The sequence below is a fragment of the Coptis chinensis genome, chromosome 8 (genome assembly GCF_015680905.1).
Source record: "Coptis chinensis isolate HL-2020 chromosome 8, ASM1568090v1, whole genome shotgun sequence".
NCBI classification, from domain to species: Eukaryota; Viridiplantae; Streptophyta; class Magnoliopsida; order Ranunculales; family Ranunculaceae; genus Coptis; species Coptis chinensis.
The window spans coordinates 19,766,322-19,791,362 of record NC_141463.1 but is presented as its reverse complement, the minus strand read 5'-3'; the positions used below and the strand labels follow the sequence as shown (position 1 = coordinate 19,791,362).

Sequence of the window (25,041 nt, the reverse complement as noted above, 5' to 3'; positions counted from 1 at the left end):
ACCTAACCATTTAGTTATTCGTATATACTGTCAAGATACAAGGGGTATCATTAGAATTGTTGATTCTCTGTTTGAGTGTTGGTGTGTTAAATTTATTATTTTGATCGGACTGTCAGTGGTTGAATTGGGTTCTGGTTGAACTGTGGTTGGTGTCTGTCGGGTTAATTTGTGTGGATGTTTGAATGGGATATGGTGGTTGTTGAAGTGGTGAGTGGGGTTTATTGAGATTTGTTTGAATGGGTACTGTGGAGGCTTGGAATGGTTATTAATGGCGTCGAGATCGAGTTTTTGGAAAGTGATGGATTTGTGTTTTGGTTATGTCATAAGATTGGGTTTTTGATGGAGAGAAAAAACGAACTGTTTCGGTGGTCTGAGATGGGCATACTGTCTCGACAGTGGAAGAGAGGTCTGATGGAGGAGATGACCGTGAGGATTATCCAACACTCTCGTTTCTAGTTTTCCTTACTTGGGTCGGGTTGAGTTGGGCCTGATATGTGTTGGGCATGGGTTTGAGTTTATGTTTAAAGGTTTGGTACGGTCATAAGTTATGAGTCTAATCTAATTTCATTGGTTTGAGCCGGTTTCTATTTTTTTTTAGGGGCTAGGTCATTATTGTTTTAACCGAAAAGCTAGTGTGCGCAGGGTGTACCCATGCGCAGGCATCTAGGCCACTCATATAGGCAGGGGATTCGTGTGTATTGCAACAAAGAAATACTATCAACGGCTCTCATTCCTGCGCACACATACATCGTGATGCACCTTAGATGCCCTCTTGTTTTAAGTGGATCTGTTTCTTTTAGATATTTCTGGTTGGGCTTGGGCCGAAATCAGTTTATGTGGGCTTGAGTGTTTTATTTTTATTTTCACTTATGGGCTTAAGTTTATTTAGATTGGGCTTGAGAAAGGTTAAAAACTTTGGGCCTTAGTCTTTGGGTTTTTGGGGTTAGATAAGTTTAGACTGGTTGACTGCTGTTGACCCTTGGCAGGTTTACTGTTGTTGACCAAGGTTGACTTTGACTAGTTGACCAGGGTTGACTTTTGACTGTTTGCTAGGATTAGGTCTAATAGGATAAGTCTAGGGCTATTACGGTGTTGTGCTTTAGGCTAAGACTATATTTTTACCTAAGTGTGTACGTGTATTAACTACTATGTAAAATTTCATTTTTTATTATAATTCTGTTATGATATACGACGCTATGACACTTAGACATCGATATAATTAATAATGTGTAAACAATAATACACGAAAGCAGATACTCCTCCGTTCTCTGAAATAATATATGCAATAAAGTTCAATAATGCATAAACAAATTTATCACACCCTTTTAGAACTCTCCACACCTCAAGTTTTGGAAATTAGATTTTATGACTGGTGATGTCATGTGATAGGTGGGCATTTATTGAATGTGCTATAAATGGCCCGTTAGCATTATAAATGGGTATTCATTGACTGTGCCATAAATGACCCGGGTATTCATTGAATGTGCCATGAATGACCCATTAGTGATATGATAGGTATTCCTTGAATGTGGCGGGAATGACCTAAGGTATTCATTGAATGTGCCATGAATGACCTGAGTTTATATGCCCGAAGAGACTGTGAAATATGTGTATGAAAGTCCAGAGATGGCTATGATATCGTGGTATTTGGAGGGAGAAAGGCACACAGGAATGTGTGATTTGGCAAATGTGTGGAGTGCAAATCGTGGAGTAGGTACTAAAGGGTGGGTGTATAATAAAAGTAATCAATTAATGAATAAGAGAAATTGATTTGATTGTGTGGGTGTGCTTGGACTTGCATTTGAATACTTATAGGATATCTACATATGTTTATTTAGAATTTCTAACTTATGTTTGCAGGAGGGTAGAACTAAATAATATTTTGTGCAAGGATGTTGTCCTACCCTTAAACAGAAGTGGATATCGGTAAGACTTAATTTAATTTCTAAGTTATTAAAATGAGTTATTATAATGAGTTAATTGAATGGGTGTCTTGCTTGGGAAGAAACTATGCCAATTAAAATGACGGAACTACCTGTCTTTCAAGCTGAGAATGGTTAAGTTATGGATATATTTAAAGTATTAGCTTGATAATTAAAGTCTGGAAATATTTTATGTTGTTAGTCTACTCATACCAGCAAATTCCATTTTCTTGACCCATGTTTGCTTTGTTTTGGCAGTGTGGGTGTGTTCTTGGGAACATAGGTGGAAGGCAGTGGAACCACGATGTTTGATTTGGATTCTTTTCTGGAGCAGTTCGTTAGTTCTTTTATTAGGTCTGATTCTTATTGGAAGGATGTAATAACGTAGTTTACATATTCAGTATAACATGATAATATGGTAGTGAGGACTTTTATTCTTAGAGTTTGTTTGATGTTTTGTTTTGGACGAAAGATAGCCTATTAATAAAGTGATGGCGGATAATTATTGGGATTATTTAATTTAAGTTGATTCTTTTGGGATTATTTAATTTAAGTTGATTCTTTTATGATATGGCTTTTAAGGTTTTTATATGTGTTGTATCCACCCCGTCATAGCCTGGGTTTTAGACAATTGAATAGTAATGTTTGAGATATTTATATGTGACAACACGAAATCTAGATAGGCATTTAGTTTTCACATTACTCAAATTCCTCCAAGAACGTAGTTTATACCTAGATGGCTAAATCCTTAAAGCTAAAATCCAATTACTTAACAAAACTAACATGGTTGATTACACTATGGACATTCATAAATCTCTTTATCTTATATATAAAGCGGATACCAGATTTCCCAATTAGTTCCCGTATTTCCGGTTTTAACACAAAGTTTTTAATGGAAAAGGTACTGGAAAGTTAGACAGCCACTTATTTTTTGTTCTTCATTGAAAGGGTACATTTGTAATTAGCCTGCCATCCGGAAAATAACCCCAACAGACGCACCGCTTCGAGCAGTTTACCAAAATTAGAAAAACTAAACTGTTCGGTCATCTTCTCTAAACCAATCTCTTTCTCAACTCTCTATCTCTGCGCCTTTACATTTTTTTTCACAATCGATTGATGCATCAAAGAGCCGATTCTTTGAGATAAATCTAGACAGCCACTTTCTTTTTGCTCTATCTTAGATGGGCAAATTAGTAATTGAAATTATTCCCAGACTAAAAAAAAATTCATCCCCAAACAACACACCAATTCTTTTATATTCAATGAATCTGTTATAATTCACACATCTTCATCTCACACCTAATTTCTCTCCATTTACCCAAAACGCATGCCCTCTCTAATCTTCAGCAGACAATTCAATCTCGTTTCTCTCATATAAGTATTTTACTGCTCTAAATTTTTTTCTTCTCGGTTTTTTGCTTCTTTTCCTCCTTTTAAGTTTTCGCTAATTGCTACTCCCTGCATGTTACAGACGGAAAATTCATTGAAGTGTTGGAGTATCATACTCGAAGGTACATTTACAATAAACGGGTCGAAACAATTTCTTGAGGGATTGTTTAAATTTTAATTATGCTACTGTTTATCCTAGACTTGCGACCTGCTACTTCATGTTTTCATGTTCTAATTTAGTTATAGATTTTGTGGATAGTCCTATGTTTCCAATGCTTTGATTACTATATTATTCTATTAGGATAGTCCTAAGTCCTACGCTTACCAACTTCTTGAAATTCTATTAGATACCCAAAAGCTTTGCACACTTTTGTGCTATTTTGTTTTGTGGTCGTAATTGTGCTCTGTAAATTGAACAAAAAACCTTTTGTTATATAAATCATATCATGTAACTGCTCTCAAATATGACAAACATTTATACTAAATTTTAAGGAAGGGCGCAAAATGACACCAGTAAAGCACAGTCAATTTGCAAGACTCTTAAATAACGGACTAATTTACGTATTATAAAGTTTGTGTGACAGTCATCTTGATGTAATTAGTGACAATCCTAGCAAAGAATTTGAAGGTGTACACTGTGCCCCTTTCCCCTTTGTTTGTTGGTAACATTTATACATGTTAAAAGAGGTTAGTTAGCCATTGTTCATGTGGAAAGATACTAAGATAGACAACTAACAAAAAATTAATTTACTGTCCTCAGTTTAAGCTTTTAGTTTCTTTTCTTATTTTTTCCTTACTTTTTTGTTAACAAACTTATTTTCATTTTCTTCATTATAATGATTTAGGGTTTATATGTTTTGTGTCCTTCCATGAGACCATGATTATATTCTTCTTTAACTTTTACGCTTTCCTTAGATCATACCAACTGGCATGCAACAACTTTAAATTCTTTTCACAACAATATGCAGTGGTTACATGTCACCTGAGTATGCCATGGAAGGAATATTCTCTGAAAAATCTTATGTATTTAGCTTTGGAGTGTTGATGTTAGAGATTGTGAGCAGTAAGAAGAATAACAGCTTCTGTTTGCCTAAAGAATCTTATAACAACCTTTTAGGATTTGTGAGTATATACTTTTCAATTTTATCCTCAACTTATAATTTACTTTTATGATCTCTTGCTTCAAATGGGTAATCTTAAATTTTTCGATCAAGGGATGACAATTGTGGAATGAAAATAAGGCATTGGAGTTGATGGATCCAACATTGGTCGAATTATATAATTCACAAGAGCTGATGAGATGCATCCATATGGGGCTCTTTTGCGTGCAAGACCATGCCCTTGATAGGCCAACCATGTCTACAATAGTTTCCATGCTTTGTAGCAACGCAACTGTAGCTATAATGTTTTATGGGACACAATATAAATGTACTACGTGTTGCAAAAGGGCTTATCCACTTGAGAAGGTCAGTGCTACAGTTGTTATTCATCTGAATCGATTATGTGCTTCCTTTTACTTGGCTTCTGGTCTGTGGACTATCTTTGTTTCCAAAACATTTGAATCGATTATGTGCTTCCAAAATATTTCTTATTTTCTTTTTGGTTGTGAGACATTGTGGGGAAACCCGGCAGGTAAGGTTGTTGGCAGGCCGGAATTCGATGTTGTGTTGGATAACAATGGCAAAGATTTGGATACTGTGAGCTTTGTTTCCTGTCTCCAAATTCACCATTACTGTTTTTGTGATTATTTTTGTCTTTTTGCAATTATGAGTTTCACAGTTTCATTTGATAAAGCAATTATTGGATGGAAAAAAAATAAAACAGTGCATTTGTCATGCATAAGCTGCTGTGTTTTGCCTTCTCATACTCTAATGCAGTTTGGTTGTATTAACCTAACATGAAAAGTTGAAAACCTTAACATGCAGGCCTGAGTGCCGGCGTCAAACAATTTTTGTACATTAGTAGTGCTGGGATCTACAAGCAAACGAATGAGGCACCTCATGTTGAAGGGATATGTTGTATGCTTCTGTTCTTTTTTGTCGAATTCTCATGTGTTTCATACTGGATATTTTCAGTATGTAACAACTTCATGGTTTGCTAAGTTACTAACTAGGTCTTAAACTATTTGACTAATTTTGTGCATGTACAAAATTGAATTAATCAGTATTGTCTGAGACTCACCATTTTTTATTTGAATCTGTATGTTTCTTCACCTTAGATTTTACTACCACCAAAATCTATAAAAGATGTGTTAGAAACTAAGTTGTAAACTGAGTTTGCCATTATCAGTTAAGCACCAGTCTAAGAAGAGTTAGGACATAGATTTTCTTTAAAACAATCACATCTTATTCAGCCAACAAACAAAATCAAGGCTTCATAGTGTATGTTTGTGTATGCCCAAAGGTCGGCCCATTCGAAAATCCAATGCTTTTATATTACATCTCACCGCACGGTATCTTTGGTCTCCTTACCATAAATAATGTGTTACCAATAGGACTCCTACATTTTCTCATTCTTGAGCTAAACTTGGCGGGACACCATTAAAGCTGATGGCAGTCATGTTGCGATGGATAAATATATTGCAAATGTTTTCAAGAGGTAGGCAAGGCGAGTTCCTTCCTAGCACATTATTGGATCGGGAAACAACAAAGATTGTGAGGAGTGGTTCTTTCATCGTAAGTGTTTAATGAAATTCTTATTTGTACCTTTGTTATGTTTAGCTCTAGGCATCTAGTCTGTCGGTATAATAATTGTTTATTATAACTCCAAATACCGAAGCCAATACTTTGATCTTTCCAATCTTATCTAACTAAGATCTACGGTAATGCGGTATTGTTCATGACTGACCCGGTTGAATTCGGGATCGGGGATGCAACTACCAACATCTCCCATGTTAGGGACTTATCTTCTATGCTCACTTCGGACGGTTGAAGATCCAATTGTTTCAAGCCGAAAAGATTTTCAACTGTGTAAGTATTGGCTGTTAAAATGTTTGAAGATGGCCCCAGTAAGTCTATTGGCTGTTAAAATGTTAATTTGTTGCCTCATAGGTCAGATGGTAACCTATGCCAAATAGCTCAGATGGTGGTAGGTAGATTGCATGTGTGTTTGACATTATGTAACAGTAGATAAAGAGTGAAGGATCGTATGGGAAAGGGAGTTTGTATGAAGTTTTTCGTTAGAGCTTAGAGAGTAGTGTATACTTCAAGGAGCTTCTTCCTGGGTCAAATGAGTATAGGAGTACTTCAGAAACAGTTCTTCATACTCTCGAACAAGTGAAATGATTAATGCTCTAGTGAGACGTATTGATGAAATTCTTTAAGAAGAAACTCCAGTTAGACGTATAAGAAGAAACTGGGAAACTACAAAACCATGATCATTCTTCACGTTGCTGTCCCTCTCGAGCTCCGTGCATCTCGAAGAGTTTGAGGAAAATATTAATAAGTTGATCAATAATCTTATGTTCTATTCTTTGTCATATACCATCAATGCAGATCTTAGCATCCCTACTTTCTTTTTTTGCAGAAAAAATTGTTTATGTTGTTCTTGCTGCAACCAAATGTGTTTTCTCCACATGTTATACCCATGAACTCAATCTGTATGTTTTCGGCGTAATTCAACATTGCAAGATCTTTATAATTATGTACTCATTACGATGTACATCAGTTTTTAAACGCTATTGTGTCATTGATACTTACTACTATCTCATAATACAAACTTATATAGTTAGCGCCATCAAATATGCATTTTTTTACATGCAACTAAAAAGGCAGTCTCTAACAAATATACATACAAACGTCATTTTTTTTTACAACACCTTGCTAATACACAGATAGAGTTGTAGGAGGGAGCTATGAGTGTTACATTTAGTCTGCATTCACGCCTTCATACGAGGTATTGCTTGAGAGCAGATTTCCACTATTACTTTTTGGAAATGCCCATACCATAGAGCTTTCAAACCGACTAGGAAGGCCCAGTAATGGAAAAAAAAAAAAACAGACTTATCCCTTCGATCCTCACTGCTTGAAGTTCAATCCCCTCAATGGTCAAAAAACTATTCCTTCAAAATTCAAGTACTAACTGCTTCAACTACCGCTCGTATAGTTCCTTCAAACTATAACCGTTTCTTAAAGTTTAAATCACAAGATACATACAAAAAATTCCATTGTCAAAGCCTCACTTATTCTCTTCCTTCCCAATTTCTCATGTGCCATCTTTGGCATCAGCAAATAGCATTATCCTGCAAAAAAGGTTTGATCATGACTAATTTCAGTCTCTTCAACAACACTTTGCATATTTCAACTTTAAATAGACACCATTTTAACTCTACTAAATTGTTTCATCGTATCATTTTTTCTTTCATAGTGTTGTAGTTTTCAAGACTGTTCATCACGTACACTTTCAAGAGTGATTCATTACTTTTTTGTACACATTTTCTTATTCACTACTGCATTTCATAATCTCCTTCGTAAAATATTTCTTTCATGGTCTATATTTCTCTGACTTTAAAATTTTATAGATTTCCTTCAAAATGACACCACCGGGATATCTTCCTTTATCTGACATAAATTTCTAGAATCAAAACTACAGAATTAAGTTTCGCGTCTCTAGAAAATGGAGCATCGGAAAAGAATTGCATGGAAAACCTAGCAGATTTGACATGGTTTTGATAGACGATAAAGGTAGCCAATTTTATTTGAATTGTACAAATTCCCTTTCCAGTATATTTTATTCAAACAATTATTAACTGTTTGCGTATATTTTGGTTTCAGGGGAATCAAGTGCATGCAATTGTTCCAAAGAACCAATCTGAAAAATTCTCAGAAGTTATCCGAGAAGGCTGCGTGTATCATGCTGAGCATTTTAATGTACAAACAGTGTCTGATTATCAGCCTGTTCAACATGTGTTTGTTATACTTTTTAAATGGGAAACGTTTGTTAGACTACTAAGTGAAACTACACCAGAAATTCCGCCGTACAAGTTTGCTTTTAATGAATTTGACAACATCAACAGTCGTTATAAACAAATTACAAATCTAACAGGTATCCGAGGAATGAAGCCACTGAGAAATATAGACAACTACAAATATGTATATTTATACATAACAAATATCTCTTTATAATATTTATCAGATGTATGTGGCGTGCTTGAAGGAATTTCAGCCATAACGGTTAGGAAAGGAATGAAGCAACTGAGAAATATTCACTTGAGGAATGACATGTTAGCTTCCAAATTTTGTTTTAATGAGTATGGAAAACATCTTACCTGTATCTATATACTCACAAAAAAATTAACTACCCAGTGGGAAAAAAAATGAGGATTACACTATGGGAAAATGCAGTGGATTTGGTTGACAAAGATATCATTAATTCTACTGTGGATCAGCCTGTGGTCGTTGTAACATCGTTGACTGTTGACATCTATACTGGTAACTTAATTAATACAAGTATAATTATACGCTTTATATTACTATATTATTCCTTCTCCTTGGAACTAACTGCTGCTTTAAATATTTTAGGAGTTTACTATCTAAATTCAACAAGGGCGACAAAAATTTATTTCAACTTGGCAATTCCTGAACTTCAACATCTAATGAACAGGTAAAGTTCTCAAACGTACATATACTTTACATTACTCAAAATTTAACTTTCATTTTTTCAGTCCCAAGAACAAAACAATTGAACTGCTTGAAGGGTCAGCGTCTACTGATCGTATATCGAGTACTCGACAACTCAAGAACAGGAAAACTCTTTCTGAAATTCTTAATTCATTGGACAGAGACACCATTGTGAGTTAACAATACACTTTTATATAATTTTTTTTTTTGCTTTAAAACTTTTCACTATATAAAATCATTCTTTTAAAGGACATGTTCTAACATGCAAAGCTTCAATTTGTGAAGTCATACATGACTACGAGCCATATTATTTATCCTGCCCTAAAGCTGGCTGTCGAAAGAAAAAAGTTTTGGAAAAAGATGATCGCTATTGGTTGCTGTAATGAGTTTCTACCATCTCCATTTACAAGGTAAAACTATTATATTTTATTATAACTTCTTCACTTCCCTTTCAATTATTTATATTGACATTGAATGCTAGATATCAAATTCAAGCCCGCATTCAAGATCACACAAATCGTTCTATTGTGACCATATTTGGAAAAGAAGCAGAAACACTGGTTAAACATCCAGCATCTGAATTGGAGGCTATGCTTAAATCGGTAAATCTACTATTAAACATTTCAACACTAATTTATTTGCATTTAAATATATCTAATTCAAGTGCATAATCTTTTCTTAAACCAGGCAAGTGGTTCTCAAATAGTTAAGAATATACTGAATGAGCTTATAGGTTCATCATTAATTTTTTAAATAAAAATTAGTGAATACAACATCAAGAATCAAGGAACCAATGGCTTCATAACAACTAAAGTTTTTCCTATGGATTACAAGCTAGAAGGAGACATGATGCTTACTCACATTGATCAGGTAAAAAGAAAAAGTATATTTAATAAAAGTTTAAGATAGATAGACAAGACATTATTATTTTTTTATTCAATGCATAATTTCTTTTTTTGATTATAGATGCAGGCCAAAGTAGAAATTCATACTCTTAATACTATCTACCCAAATCCTATATCCGAGCATCCAAAAGTGAGTGATTCTAATCTAATCGCAAAAAAATGTTTTTATTTATTTGTTTACTTGAGATAATTGTTATATATATATATATATATATATTATTAGAGAAAATATACATATTAATATGCTATTACACGTTTTTACGTTATGTTATCTGTTGCCATCTTTTATTATTTGTAACGGGGGGTGCTTCAATTAGAAAATTGAATATTATTTTGTTAAGAATCATGTCCTGGGCAGATCAGCTCATTAGAAATTCAATCCTTCTTGATACAGATATTACCATTTGAAAATTCTTCTGAACCACCTGGAACCTCAACTAAGGAAACAAATCCTAAACGTATGCGTAGAAAATCCGAATGTGTGGTAAAAATACAAACGCGTTGATTTTTAACTATTTGTTTTTATCAATTCTTTTTCCTTTATAACTAACCTGGGGGGGAATGTGCGTATTATGTTGGCACAGGAAATTTATTCATACAACTTTAAGGAAACCGTGGAAACTTCAGCCACGACTGTTGCATCTAAGAGAATCCGCACAATTTACCAGGTAATAACTTTAATTATGGTCATTAGAATTCTTAACTTCCATCTATTGTGATCTTTAGTTTAAATAAATGTTTGATGAAAGAATATGTCGTTATAGGAGTAAATGTGTGTGTTGTGGTGTGGTGTTGTGGATGTGGTAGTGTATGTTGTGGTGTGGTGTGGTGTGGTGGAGGTGGTAGTGTGTGTGTGTGTGGTGTTTTGTGTGTATGTGTATGCTGCCATGTCATGTGGTGTTGTGTTGTGTGTGTGACGTCGTGTTGTGTTGTGCTATGTGTGTGGTGTTGTGTTGAGTGTTGGGTGTTATTGATGTTGTGTACTTGGCTTTGCATTCTCGCCACGATCTGTGCTTTGTGTGTGTTGGGTCTTTGCATCGCTGCGTGCTAGGTGTTGTTTTCTGCCTGCTACTATTGCTGTTACTGCTGACTCCAAGTGCTTCAGCTACTGCTGCCTGATGGCTGGTAGTGGGAGTGTGGTGAGTGTGCTGGTTCGTATCTTTGTGTGGACTGGTGTGTCATGCTATAGTGGTGTAGGTGGCAAGTGGTTTAGTAGTGTAGTCAACTTATTTTGCTGCTGCTGTAGTGGTTTATGATTGGAACATGTTAATGGTTATAGGACTGAATGATGGAGATGGCTTGGAGCATGTCGTTATTAATATTGTCCTCAACTTATTATTGTTTTATTACTTATGGTTATTAGATATTTTGTTGTTGGAATTTAATTTGTAAAGCAACAGTGATGTTACTAATGGCTATTAGATTTGCTCTGCCATGTCATAGTGATGCCATAGGATTTACATAAATAGTTGTTCTATAAAAAGCCCTACTTGGTAATGTAAGCCGAGCATTTTTTTCCCGGTGTCAAAAAATCTCGATTCGTATAAGGTAAGGTAAGTGTCCTACCTAAATAAGTTGCAATACCATAGAACTTCCCAGTTGACCATCAACTCAAGGTGAATTTACCCATAAATAATGCCATCTTAAACATTCTAAACGAGAAATTGTTTTGAGACGATAAATGTTTCACTCATACAGGCAATTACAAAATCCAACACAAACTAGTTAAATATGCCCACATATTCCTATGGAAATAACATAAACTACTCAGTAAAAACATTTACAACAAACTTTCACACATAACTACAGAATCCCAAATTACTACACACCCAATCTTCTAAAACCCAAAAGACACAAAACTCTTATCCAAAACACCAAAAATAAACATAACCCATGTGTTCTTAAATCTAAAAAAAAACACATTTTGCAGGAACTTACACTCTATCACTAAACTATACAGCCTATTGTTTGCCTTTCTAATTATTGTTTATAATGATTTTTACTAAACTTTCCATTCCATGTTTCACAATTCAAACGAAACTCCGGCACAGAACCTAATCACCCAATTGCAAAATCTTTAGACTAAAGTTCATCATCCATAGCAATCCATGATTCCGCCAGTGTTGGGCAATATTTCAATAATTAGTTATTTACCATGCTCAGGCCCAAAACAATATATAAAAATGGGGAAGCCCAATCCATCATGAAGCAAAAGATTGATGAATGGCATGTGTAGCTTGGTGCCAAAGAAAAAGGTTCATAAATTGGGACCAAAGAACCAACATTTTATTTCATTATGTTAATCAAGTGGAATCTCGAAACCTGGCAAAATTTTGAATGTGTAGCTTGGTGCTAATAACATTTTTAGAATAGGGACCAATAAACAATGTAAGAATTGATCAAATTAATGCTCTACAAAAGAATTACACAACTAGCATCACAAAGGTAAACTTCATCAACATAATTCCTATTTTTTAGGTAAATTAGTTTGTGCCATATACGATACTAATTACATACTAACTAAATTATAGGCGGTTAAATACTTCTTCAAATATGTTTATTCGCAGCTTCGCAGAGCAGCAAAAATCGAATCAAACAAAGATTAAAACTAGCGTATTCAATCGTTTTTTTTTCCTTATTGAAGTTCTTTGAATATAAATCATTTTACATAATCCATTCAGACAAATGTAATATGTAATATTTTACATTATACATAATTCTTTCCTTTGATTTTTCTACCCCAATTTTCTTTTCTAGCACGTGCAAGGCACGTGCCCGTTTACTAGTAAAAGTAATAAAACTAAAGAGGTTTGACCTTTTGTGTTTTTTTTGATGAATTCGACTGGAGGAGACAATAAGCCTAGATATTACAGGTTTATCATTACTGTCAGGTAAAGCCCTTGCTATCCTATGCGTGCGGTAAAAAGAGGAAGTGAAAGGAGTTAAAATGGGCATTCAACGACCTGCTGATGCTCACATTCTTACGGATAGCCATTACTCGCATAGTTACGAACATCACCCCAGTTGCGATAAAGTATGGATTGTAATTCATAACTACCTTTTGTCATGTTGCCCAATCTCAAAAAATAGATTGATAAGAGGAAGAGAAACTTCACGGTTGAAAGAAAATAGAAACTTATGGGATTAAAGGTAAGTTTGGATGATTAGTTATAAGGCGCTAATCATGTAGAAATTTGAGATCGAAACCGATTCCCATGGATGAATGTTAATTCCTTGTTGGTATTGGTACATGGAGTTCTAAAATTAGAAGGTTGCCTTCGGCATAGGAAACCTCCTATCGAAAGCTCAACGGTTAAAAGACTTACGATACTTCGAGTTCAAGTTGTATTAGAAAACTTTTAATTATTTTTAAGTGTCCACGTATGCAGAGCATCCTATCGAAAGCTCTACGATTAAAAGACTTACGTATAGGTAGAGTTCAAGTTGTATTAGGAAACTTAAGTGGCAGAATTCTCTTTCTTATTTGTTTGGTCTTCCTTCTTCTTTATTATTATTATTATTTTTTTGGTTCGATTAAGCTATAGCTGATAAATATATATTTTCTTTTATAAAGTTGAGGGTGCACCCTGACCCCCTGGCTCCACCACGATTATATACTATCAAACACCGGCCCCTAGGAACATTAGATAATGTCTTATTTTTGTTTACTAGCTTTATAAGTAGAGTTAATGTGATCCAATTAGTAACAACTAACACTTACTTTGTACCACTTTTATTTGTTTGAAGCTTCAATGGTGAACAGCAACATTCCAACTATTGATCTCTCTTCTTTCTTTAATGAAGGAAATGAAGATTGTAAGAAGGAAGTCATTGATATCATTAGTCATGCGTGTTCTGAATATGGGTTCTTTCAAATTGTGAACCATGGTGTGCCACCTAGTCTTATGACTAGAGCCCTGGAGGTATCAAAGATGTTTTTTGAGTATCCTTTAGAGGAGAAGCTCAAATCCAGTCCTACTCCTGATGCACCATTACCTACTGGATACAGCGTTCAGCCAGAGCATTCAGCAGATAAGAATGAGTACCTGTTGATGTTCCCTCCTGGGTCAAGTTTTAATGTATTTCCTGATCAACCAGCAGAGTTGAGGTATGGTCCAATTTCAATTATCACAAATTGTTATGATAACACCATATAATGCTTAGGAGCTAGAACCTTTTTTGTTAATTCACTACAGTATAGGGTTGATGTGTTCTGCATGATTAAATCATTAGAATGGTTATTATCATCCTCAGGAAGGTGATGGAGGATATTTTCTCTCACTTCAGCAAGGCAGCATTGCTAGTTGAGACCATATTGAATGATTGCTTGGGTCTACCTCCCAAATTTCTCCAAGAATACAACAAGGATAGAAGTTGGGATTTCATGGCAGTTTTAAGGTACTTACCAGGGGCAATAAATAAGGAGAACAACAACATTGGACTTACAGAACACCAGGATGGGAATTGCATTACCTTTGTACTTCAAGATGAAATTGGGGGTCTTGAGGTTCTCAAAAATGGAGAATGGATTCCAGTTGTTCCAACTGAGGGTAGCCTCATTGTCAACTTAGGGGACGTCATTCAGGTAAAACGAGGTTCATTTACGTACAGGCTGGTAATACGTGTAAGGTATGGCTGTATACATATAAATATATAATTCCGTCAAGTATGTATGCTATACTTTAAAAGCTTAAAGAAAGTGAACGTATATAAGATTATAAGTTACTATGAAATGACAAAGACGTACTAGGCGGAAATGCGGAATCACACTCTAATTTCACTAGCACAAGACAAAATCCAACAGCTGGAATCATCAAATGGCCAAATGGGAAATTGATTAATTTGCGCCAGCTTCACTATAATCGTCAGTCATTTTTTTATTTATTTAAATATATTGTTTTACCTCTTCCAGTTGACACATTAGTTTGATTTAGTTCGATCTGGTTTAGATACTTAATTATATGTCAAGCTTAAACATATAGTGTCATATATGTAGGTCAGTAGGTGCATACTGATCAAGATAAATGGCAAACTTGTTATAAATAACAAAAATAGCGGACATAGCCTTTAACATTCAGTTCATAGTTATTATCTCTAATCTGGGTTTTGATGTAGTTTATGCACTTAATAATGTATATGTATATTTTCTTTAAGTTTGTTACTTTGTTGACTGTTTGATCACATTTTGTGGGAAGGTTTTGAGCAACAATAAGTTCAAAAGTGCAACTCACAGGGTGATGAGACAAGAAGGAAAGTTTCGCCACTCCTACGTTTTTTTCAATACCATAGAGGGAAACAAGTGGGTGGAACCATTGCCTAATTTCATAAAAGAGACAGGAAAGCCAGCTCAATATAGAGGATTCTTCTACAAGGACTACCAGCAGATGAGGATTAGAAACAAGACACACCCACCTTCTAGACCTGAAGATGTCGTCGATATAACACACTATGCCATTGATTGTTGATAAAGTCTCATTGTATTCCTTTGTCTAATAGATCATATCTATTTCTGATGAGAGTTTGTATGCATGTCTCATCATGTATTGTTTCTAGTGTGCTACGATTATTAGTCATTCAGATAGTACATTTTGAAAAAGAATAAAATAAAGATGGAGAAAAAGACCAAAAAATACATCAAATTTTGTAGTTGGTTTCAAAACAGACAACATATTTTTTTTTTATTCAAATAAACATTGTACTTTCAAAACATTTCAATTTAGTCATACCGTCCAATTAATTGAATGGCGTGCTGACATGGTCGTTAAAAATTTCCCCAAATCTAATTTGCCCATCTGGCATTAGTTTCAACCTTGAGGTGGCATTAGTTGTATATATATTTCACCGGCACATTGTCTATCACTTTTCCCGCCTAAGCTCTTGGCAGGATTAAACTGGTAATCCTACCAAACAGATTTGCACCAAAAGAAGAAAAAATCACTGAACAGAACCCCAATTCCAAGAATGCCAATAAGAAACCATGTTGTTAGTTAGTCTAACTTCTTACCTTCATACAAAACTTTCTCCCGAGTACTAATTATCAAGACAAACAGTAAATCCAACATACGTCGTTCTCCTACTGGAAATAAACCAAATAAAATATTTTGGGATATAAGTGCAAGCAAAACTGCAAAAGTAAGACAGCATGAAAATGAGCTTACATGACAATAAATAAATAAATATGAATAGCCAATGAAGCAATAAGTCTAATAGATTTTTCATTTTACTTTTTATAATTTTTTTTTTTTGTCAACTAGTATAAGAAGAGACAACGTGACTTCAATTTATAACAAAAATTAGTAGCACTTGTATTTGTAGGAAGCTTCAATGGTGAACACAAGCATTCTAACTGTTGACCTCTCTTGTTTCTTTAATGAAGGACATGAAGATGATAAGAAGAAAGCCAGAGAGATCATCAGCCATGCGCCCATGCATGTTCTGAATATGGATTCTTTCAGATTGTAAACCATGGTATGCCCCTTAAAACTATGACTAGGTCCCTTGAGCTATTTAAGAAGAGAAGCTTAAGTGCCGTTCTAGTGACAGATCACATCTACCACTACCTGGTGGCTTTGATCGTCCACCAGAGCAGTTAGCTAATAAGAATGAATACTTTACCATATTCCATCCTGAGTCTGGCTCTAATTTGTATCCTAATGATCTCCCAGAGTTCAGGTACATACACATGATCCAACTTTCGCCATTACAATTTACAAGTTTTGTTGTCCAAATTCTTATTCTTAAGACATGATACATAAACTGTTCCATTCTTCCTTGTTTTAAAAGTATGGAATTGTTTCAACAAACGGTCATATGTACCGCATAGTTTTAGATGTTCGCTTTTATGGAATAGATATATAGACATTTTTGTGTGTCAGTGTAGAAGTACTCTCTATATACACCCCGTTTCTGATGACAATCTGATGAATCAGTTAATAGACCACGGAATAGTCCTGTTTGTGCATTTATGAAAAGAATCGAAACGTGCTTTCCAGGGAAGTGACGGAACAAATATTCCATCAGTTCACTGAAACTGGACTTCTAGTAGAGACCATAGTGAATGATTGCTTCGGTTTACCTCCCAAGTTCCTCCAAGAATACAATAATGATAGGAATTGGGATTCATTGGTGGCTCTGAGATACTTACCAGCAACAGACATTGGGAACACTGGATTAGGTGCACACCAAGATGCGAATGTACTTACCTTTCTGTTTCAAGATCAAGTTGGAGGTCTTGAAGTTCTAAAAGATAGAGGTTGGATTCCAATTGTTCCTACCGAGGGAAGCATTATTGTCAACTTAGGCGACGTTGTTCAGGTACAACATTGTTTCTTTTCGGAAAAAAAATTGTGTTTTAAGTGTAGAACATAGTTGCCAAACCTTATTCAAGTTTCCATGTATTTCATGCACATTTTTGTTTTACTTTCTAATGTTACTTCTGTGAAGGTTTTGAGCAACAACAAATTCAAAAGTGCAATTCACAGGGTAGTGAGACCAGAGGGAAAGTTCCGTCACTCCTATGGTTTTTTCTATACTTTGGAAGGAAACAAATGGGTTGAGCCATCACCCAGTATCACCGAAGATATAGGAGTGCCAGCTCAATATAGAGGATTCTTTTACAAGGATTACCAGCAACTGAGGATCAGAAACAAGACACACCTGCATTCTAGACCTGAAGACGTCATCCATATAACACACTATGCCATAACCAGTTAGGACAACACCTCATTTCTTTCGGACTCCTAATAAAATTGTATATGAGATCTGTATCATGTACTGATTCTAATCTTTGTAATTTCGACTATTTGATGTGGAAAGATATGTGAACCTCTTTGGTTTATATTCCGTGGTATGCACTAGAGAATTTCCTCTAAGCAGGTACCATAAGCTTATACTGTTTATATCCCTTCACTGTTAGTTTATAAGACTAAATTGCTGAATAGTTCTGAATAGTTCTGTGAGGGATTCCTTGCATTATATAGTCAAGATTACTTACAATATGTACCATATATGCAGCTTGCATATCATTCTAAATATGGACAATATAACCACATTCCTAAAGTACAATTATATACATAGATATGGCAATTCTTTCCAAGGCCATAATATATGCCAATCTCAATCTCAGTAACATATATGGTAATGCAAATATGTCAATCACTGAATCTCCGCAAATCTCCAGCCACAATATTTGGCAACCTCATTGACATCCTCCCTCAAATTGATGCTGGTCGATCAAAAAGCATCAATTTGCTAACAAGAAACTGGTGTCGTTGTCGAGTCATCGCCTTGGTAAACACATCAGCAGTCTGAAGATCCGTTGTGATATGCGGAAGTGTGATAATGCGATCATCATAAGCATCACATATAGAATGGCAATCCACTTCTATGTGCTTAGTGCACTCATGGAACACAGGGTCGCAGTAATTTGAATGGCACTAGTGTTGTCAGCATGAAGTGGAGTAGGCTCTAACTGTGGACAACCAAGCTCCGCTAGAAGACCCCGAAGCCAAACAATTTCAGAACAGGCAGAAGACATAGCACGATACTCAGATTCAGTGGAAGATTTAGACACACGACCGCTTCTTCTGCGCGCCGAGTGAAATGAGAGCGGCCCAAGAAACATACACCAACCCGAATGTCGGCGATGAGTATCGCACACCCGGCCAATCGGCATCACTATACCCCACCAAATCAAGGGGAGAATTGGCGGGGAAAGAAGAGACCCTATCAAGAGTACCCAATAAGTAGCGAATAATCGCGACGAACCGCAGCCAAGTGTAGGTGCCATGGAGCGTGCATAACTGGCGGACTTTGGCGAAGCAACGCAAAAGAGATATCAAGTCGTGTAATAGTGAGATAATTCAAACTACCCACCAACCTGGCGATACAAAGAAGGATCATAAAGAAGATCACCCTCCTCTTTTGCGATACTTCACATTCACCTCCAAAGGAGTATCAACCGATCTACCATCACGAAGACCGACCAAGAGAATCAACTCCTCCATATACTTATCTTTGATGCAAGTAAGTCCCGCCTGGACTTGAAAGCACCTCAAGACCTAAGAAATATTGTAACGGACCCAAATCCTTCATATGAAACTCCTTAAGACGGTCTTGAAGATGAGATATCAATCCAGAGTCAGTCCCAGTAATAACAATATCATCCACGTAGACTAGAAGAATCACATTACTGCCTTTGGTTGAGAGATGAAGAGAGCGAATCATAACCGACTCGAAAGTAAGCGAAACCTAGAAGAGTAGAACGAAACTTGTCAAACCAGGCACGAGGAGCTTGTTTCAATCCATAAAGCGAGCGCTTTAGCTTACAGACATCAGAAGATGGCAAAGAAAAGAGACCCGCAGGGGGTGTCATATAAATCTCTTCCTTAAGGTCGCCATGCAAAAAAGCGTTCTTGACATCCATCTGCCGTAAAGGCCATCCCTTAGAGGCAGCTATGGCAAGAACTGTGCGAACTGTCGTTGTTTTGGCAACCGGGGCAAAGGTCTCCTCATAATTCACGCCATATTTTTGACGATTCCCAAGAGCCACCAACCGGGCCTTATAGCGATCAAGTGATCCATCAGAGCGAAACTTAATAGAATAGACCCATTTACAGCCAATGGGTTTGATGCTAGTAGGACATGAAACAATATCCCAGGTGTGACTCTCCTGAAGAGCTTGTAATTCCTCTTGCATAGCCTTCACCCAACATGGTTGGGTAACCGCTTTCGAGAATAAGAATTAGGAGGCTGTAATATGAGATAAGGTACGCAGAGAAGCCATACCAATCGAGGAGGACGAAGTAATGCGAGAGGATCGTCTAAGAAAGCATCTGGAACGGAGCGGGATCGAAGGGCGGAGGGCGGAGGAGGCTCCGTTCGATCAAGCAATGGGTCGGGAAGGGGCGTAGAAATTTGGAGGCCGTCGTCTCGATAAACCAAACTTGGTTTAAAACGCTCGATAGACCGAGAGCCATCATCAAAACTAATGAGCGGGGCCAAGTCCGAAGAATGCACAACATGCTGCTGAAAGTAATACTGAGTCTAAAAAAAAACCACATTGCGAGAGATACGAAACCGATGTGCAACACCATCATAGCATACAAAACCCTTGTGAGCAGTACTATAACCCATGAAGGCACACCGAACAGATTAAGCAGCAAGCTTATGACGTTCATGACTGGGCAAATGGACAAAGCAAATACACCCAAAAGTGTGTAACATGTCATAGCCAGGATGTGTACCGTACAAGCGGAAATGAGGCGAGTCAAAATCCAAATGTTGAACAGAAGTCGATTAATCAAGTGAAGTGAGCAAATGGAGAGGGCTTCAACCTAAAATCTGGGAACCGAAGATTCCAAGAGCAAAACTTCGGACAACATCTAACAAGTGGCGATTCTTTCTTTCGGCTACCCCATTTTTGCTGAGGGGTATCTGGACAAGAGTGTTGAGAGAGAATACCCTCTTCTTGCAAGAAAGCCTGACAGTCATGAGACAAATATTCCCCGCCATTGTCGGACCTCAGAATCTTAATATTGGATGAGAATTGTGTCTCAATGAAAACTACAAAAGTCTTAAGAACAGTACTGGCCTCACTCTTATAACGAAGAAAATATATCCAGGTGTAACGACTGAAATCATCAATAAACGTCACAAAATATTTATAATTAGCATGTGAGGTGACGGGTGCCTTTCTCCAAATATCACTATGAATAATCTGAAAACATTTATCAGCTCGACTCCCATGAACGGGAAATGGAAGAGTCTTGCTTTTCCCAAGTTTACAAGTATCACAATCAAAGGACAAACTAGAACACTGAGACTGATCTTTATTACCCAATAAACCAATTTTCAACAAATGAGACAAAATTAGAGCATTGGGATGGCCCAATCTTTTATGCCAAATTTCATGCCTACGTCCAACACTAATACAAGCCAAAGACATAGCAGTAGGAATAGTAAACTGTAAAGGAAACAATCTTCCGACTTTAGGCCCCTTCGCGATCACCTTCTCCGACCCCTGATCCTGCAAGATAAGACAACCGCGCGGAGAAAAACACATCACGTTATTGTCAACTAATTGACCAACCGAAATCAGATTAGTGGATAAACCCGGGAGAGACAAAAACAATTATTAAAAGAAGACCCAATATCACCAACTGCGGTGTCGGGGAGAATGCGCCATTAGCAATCTGAATGTGTTGCGTCGGTATATCGCCGAATGTTGTGCAAAGAATTACAACTACGTCATATGATTGGATGCTCGGAATCAACAAACCGGGGAGAAAAAACGGTAGTGCTCTTACCTTGTAATCCCAAGGCGAAAAAAGGCGAGAAAAAGGCGAAACAATCATTTGTTGAACCAGTTCTGCGGTAAGAGTAGGTTGACTGGTGCTAGCCTGCGAGAGTGTGGAAGGAGGGCCCTGAACATTAGCTTGAAAAGCACGAGCTTTCCGGTTTTGAGGTCGTGTGGGACACTCCTTGATAATATGCCCTGGTTCCTTACAGTAATTGCGGACTTTTTAGGACAATTGCGAGCAATGTGACCATACCCCTTTGCAACAAAAAACACCGTGATTTTACCGTTCCCCCGTCCTTGGGCAGTATAGGCAACAGTCATCACATTAGATGAAGATATATCAGTGCCCATGACAGTTTGAGTAGCCAACCGTTGTTCCTCACGCAAAAGTTCACCCAAGCACACATCCAGAGAAGGAACTGGATTACGATTCAACAGACCTGCCCGAGCAACCTCAAATTCAGGCCGTAATTTCATAAGAAACTGGTCCCGCTTGCTAATCTCGTGAACATCTTGGAGGGCTTTCAAGGCGTTTGCTGGGACCTTATCATGAATGATCCCAGAGTACTCACTCCACAAGTTCTGAAAACCAGAATAGTATTGCTCAATATTAAGAGTGCCATGATTGTAGTTAGCGATCTCTAATTCCAAATGAAACCGTCGTGCATTGTTGTCTTGATAATAGATGCGCTTTAAATACTCCCACATTTCCTTAGCAGTAGTAAAAGAGCGTAAATTATTCACCATTTGGGCCTCCATGGACCCCAAAATCCAGGAAATAATTCGTGCATCCTTCGTCTCCCATGCACCGAGATCAGTAACAACTACGGGAGCTTGAGGACCCATCAATGTGACCCCAAAGCTCCTTCCCTTTTAGAAACATCTTGAACTGGAATTCCCATGTGGGATAATTCTTTCCTGTAAACTTAACACAAAAGGCTTCAACATAATTCGTTCCCGTCATAGGTTTCACTACAAAGAAATCTTGCAGACAAAACAAATTGACGTTGCCGCAGAAAAAAAAAATACACCGCCTGTGTATCGAGAGGGCAAACGTTGACAAAGTGTTGTCAAACCACGACCAACCGCTAGAAAAAACCCACACCGTTGAAGGTGAGCAAGACCAAAACCGAGGATTCAACAGAAACCCCACGAGGTAGGCTCCGATACCATGTTAGTTTATAAGACTAAATTGCTGAATAGTTCCTGTGAGGGATTCCTTGCATTATATAGTCAAGATTACTTACAATATGTAGCTTGCATATCATTCTAAATATGGACAATATAACCACATTCCTAAAGTACAATTATATACATAGATATGGCAATTGCTGTCAAGGCCATAATATATGCCAATCTCAATCTCAGTAACATATATGGTAATGCAAATATGTCAATCACTGAATCTCCGCAAATCTCCAGCCACAATATTTGGCAACCTCATTGACATTCACAGCTTAGCAAGAAAACCTCAAAAACTACCGGTCTTCTTTGTTTATGACTTTATGTGCAGTACATGTCCAGTATGCTCAGATTTTACACATAGAGTTGCTTGTCTTATGCTTGACGTTCAATCCTAAAGTCTGATCGTTATATACCTTTTCCACGTTTATTCCTAGCTTTTACAATCTCTCCTCCTAACTTCTAGTACTTGCAGCCACGTACTAGAAATCTTGCTTCTAAACCTAGCCAGAATGAGAAATTGATTATGAGGGTTTTGAAAATATTAGTTTTGAGACCCTTCCTTCCTCTCTGACCAATGCTACTTTTGATTTTGCTAGGCCTGCATTCTAATCCGAAATTACAATAATAAAAAAAAATCATGGGGGTACATAAATACGGAATGGAATATCTTGCCATTTTTCACCAGGCGAGATTAATAAAGACTAAATTTCCCAATTGAAAAACCCTCCTAGTTTTTCAAAATTGAAACTTTTTTTTCCGATTCGGAAGAGAAATTAAATTTGCAAAGTTATATGACTATATTTATTTCCATAATCAAAAGAAGGCTAAATAGTGCACTAAAAGTCTTAAGACAATACCAATTGGAAATTTGGTGGTTATGGGGCCAAATTCTGATTTTAAAGAGCTCAGTTTAAATCAGAAATCATGAATTTGAGACTTCCATTAGTAGGATTAGCCAATTTGACCTCATCTTCTTTTAAATTTGCAAGAAGAGGCCAAAGTTGCAAAACCCTAGGACCATTGATAGACCACAGAGCTCTTCGACCTGCCTCCTGGAACATAATAGATAGAGTTGTAAGTACAGTGAGCCTACTGGTTAAGACTTGGTAGGTTGGGCCTGAGGTCTTGGGTTCCACTCCCACCTTCACCAGGGATAAAGGATCTAAGGGGTGGGTTTAGGGTATATGGTTATAATCATACTTATCAATATTGTAAGCACGATACATATCTTACCAGCAAAACAATACCTATCAGTCTATCACACTACTGTATTGAAAATGTTATGTTACCCGTATTGTACGATACAAGATGTATCAGGCGATACACTTCAAACACACGAAATAACCAAAACTTTTATGGTAAAACGAGTTTTTTAGATTCATTTAGTTTTTTCTTCTCTTTTTTAAGCTTTGTCAAGCCATAATAGGTTTTAGTTACGATAAACCATAACCGAAAGCAACTTTTACCTACTCAAGTAATTGCTAGCTTAGCCCCTTATCTATAATACTAATTTGTGCCCAAAGGTTGAACATGATGGCATTTTTTACCATACAGGAATACACTAGTAGTATCACACAAGATAAAGATTTTATTTATGGATGAAACTTACACACACAAACACATAGGAATCTATTTAATTATATCTTAAGCGTATCATACGATACACAATACGATTTGATAAATATGGTTCTAACTATCAACAGAAAGAAAAAAAAATAGTAAATACAAAACTTGAAGACATAATAATTATGACAGCGGCAATATCATGTAATAACTGAATTATCACAATCATGCCTACTGAATATCATTAGCACTCTATGCATTAGAGAAAACAAGTAGGTAAGCATAATTCTGTTCTGTTTTTGTAGTTGTTGACTTCTTGTTGTCCTCACCTCAAAGAAAATTCAAGATTTCCCATCTCTCTAATTTCAGGAAAACTCAAATTTCTCACATTCCTTTTGCTGATGATGTTTGCTTACTATGAAAAGGTTAATGTGAGTCAATAAAGGCTATTAAGTCTTGTTTGCAAGAATTAACACACGCTAGTGCTAAATGTGCTCCGGGGGTATGAGTCTTCAAGATGCACAAGTTCTTGCTGGTACAATGGAAAGCTGATCTGGTTACCCCTGCGGTTAAGTACATGGCGTTGCCTCTGCCCTCTGGTTACTAGAATTGCAATTAGAGATTTTCAGCCTCTAATTGAAAGATCAATTGCTTAGATATCTCATTGGAAGAATAGATTTCTCACATGCTAGAAGATTAGAGATGATCCACTCTCTGTTTTCCCCTTCTACATACATTGCACCAGAAGCTTCCTATAACTTTCTACTGCATTGGAGCAAGTGGGAAGGAACTACATCAAGCTAGTCTTATAGTTGATATGAAAAACATTGGAGCAGAGCAGCAAACAGAGGCAGCTTCAAAACAGAAATAGCAACCTGAATCTACAATAGTGTCTACAACTTCATATTATGGATTGGTCTACAAGATTACTAGCAAGGAGGGTAGCTCTAGGTTCAATTGGTGTGAAAGCAATAACTAAACAAAATAACTTTTGGACTATCAAAATTCCAAATGGTTTTTCCTGGACCTAGAGAAGTGCCTAAAGGTCTAGGACTGCAGCAGCTAAGACTACCAAGTGATGCTTATCACTACTGCTCACATACAAAATGTGATCAGTAGTGATAAAACACACACACAACAATGCAAGCAAGTTTTATCTT

At 36.6% G+C, this 25,041-nt stretch overlaps 1 protein-coding gene, 1 long non-coding RNA gene and 2 pseudogenes across 3 annotated transcripts; 3 read left to right on the top strand and 1 right to left on the bottom strand.

Moving 5' to 3' along the window:
* Positions 1-9,624: 9,624 nt before the first annotated feature.
* On the top strand, positions 9,625-10,714 carry LOC147480406 (uncharacterized). The gene is made up of 5 exons (XR_015203733.1): positions 9,625-9,799; positions 9,896-9,964; positions 10,229-10,318; positions 10,419-10,502; positions 10,599-10,714. It is a non-coding gene; the product is annotated as an uncharacterized LOC147480406 (long non-coding RNA).
* A 2,809-nt stretch (positions 10,715-13,523) lies between these two features.
* LOC147480405 (jasmonate-induced oxygenase 1-like) lies at positions 13,524-15,493 on the top strand. Its single transcript, XM_086580708.1, has 3 exons — positions 13,524-13,942; positions 14,089-14,419; positions 15,030-15,493. The coding sequence occupies exons 1-3, from the start codon at positions 13,587-13,589 to the stop codon at positions 15,297-15,299; spliced, it is 957 nt and encodes a 318-aa protein (XP_086436834.1). The 5' UTR covers positions 13,524-13,586; the 3' UTR covers positions 15,300-15,493.
* Positions 15,494-16,096: 603 nt separating this feature from the next.
* On the top strand, positions 16,097-17,737 carry LOC147480404 (protein DMR6-LIKE OXYGENASE 2-like; annotated as a pseudogene). The gene is made up of 3 exons (XR_015206195.1): positions 16,097-16,506; positions 16,827-17,148; positions 17,278-17,737. The product of XR_015206195.1 is annotated as a protein DMR6-LIKE OXYGENASE 2-like (transcript).
* Positions 17,738-20,471: 2,734 nt separating this feature from the next.
* LOC147480403 (uncharacterized) lies at positions 20,472-22,153 on the bottom strand (annotated as a pseudogene).
* Positions 22,154-25,041: the final 2,888 nt, after the last annotated feature.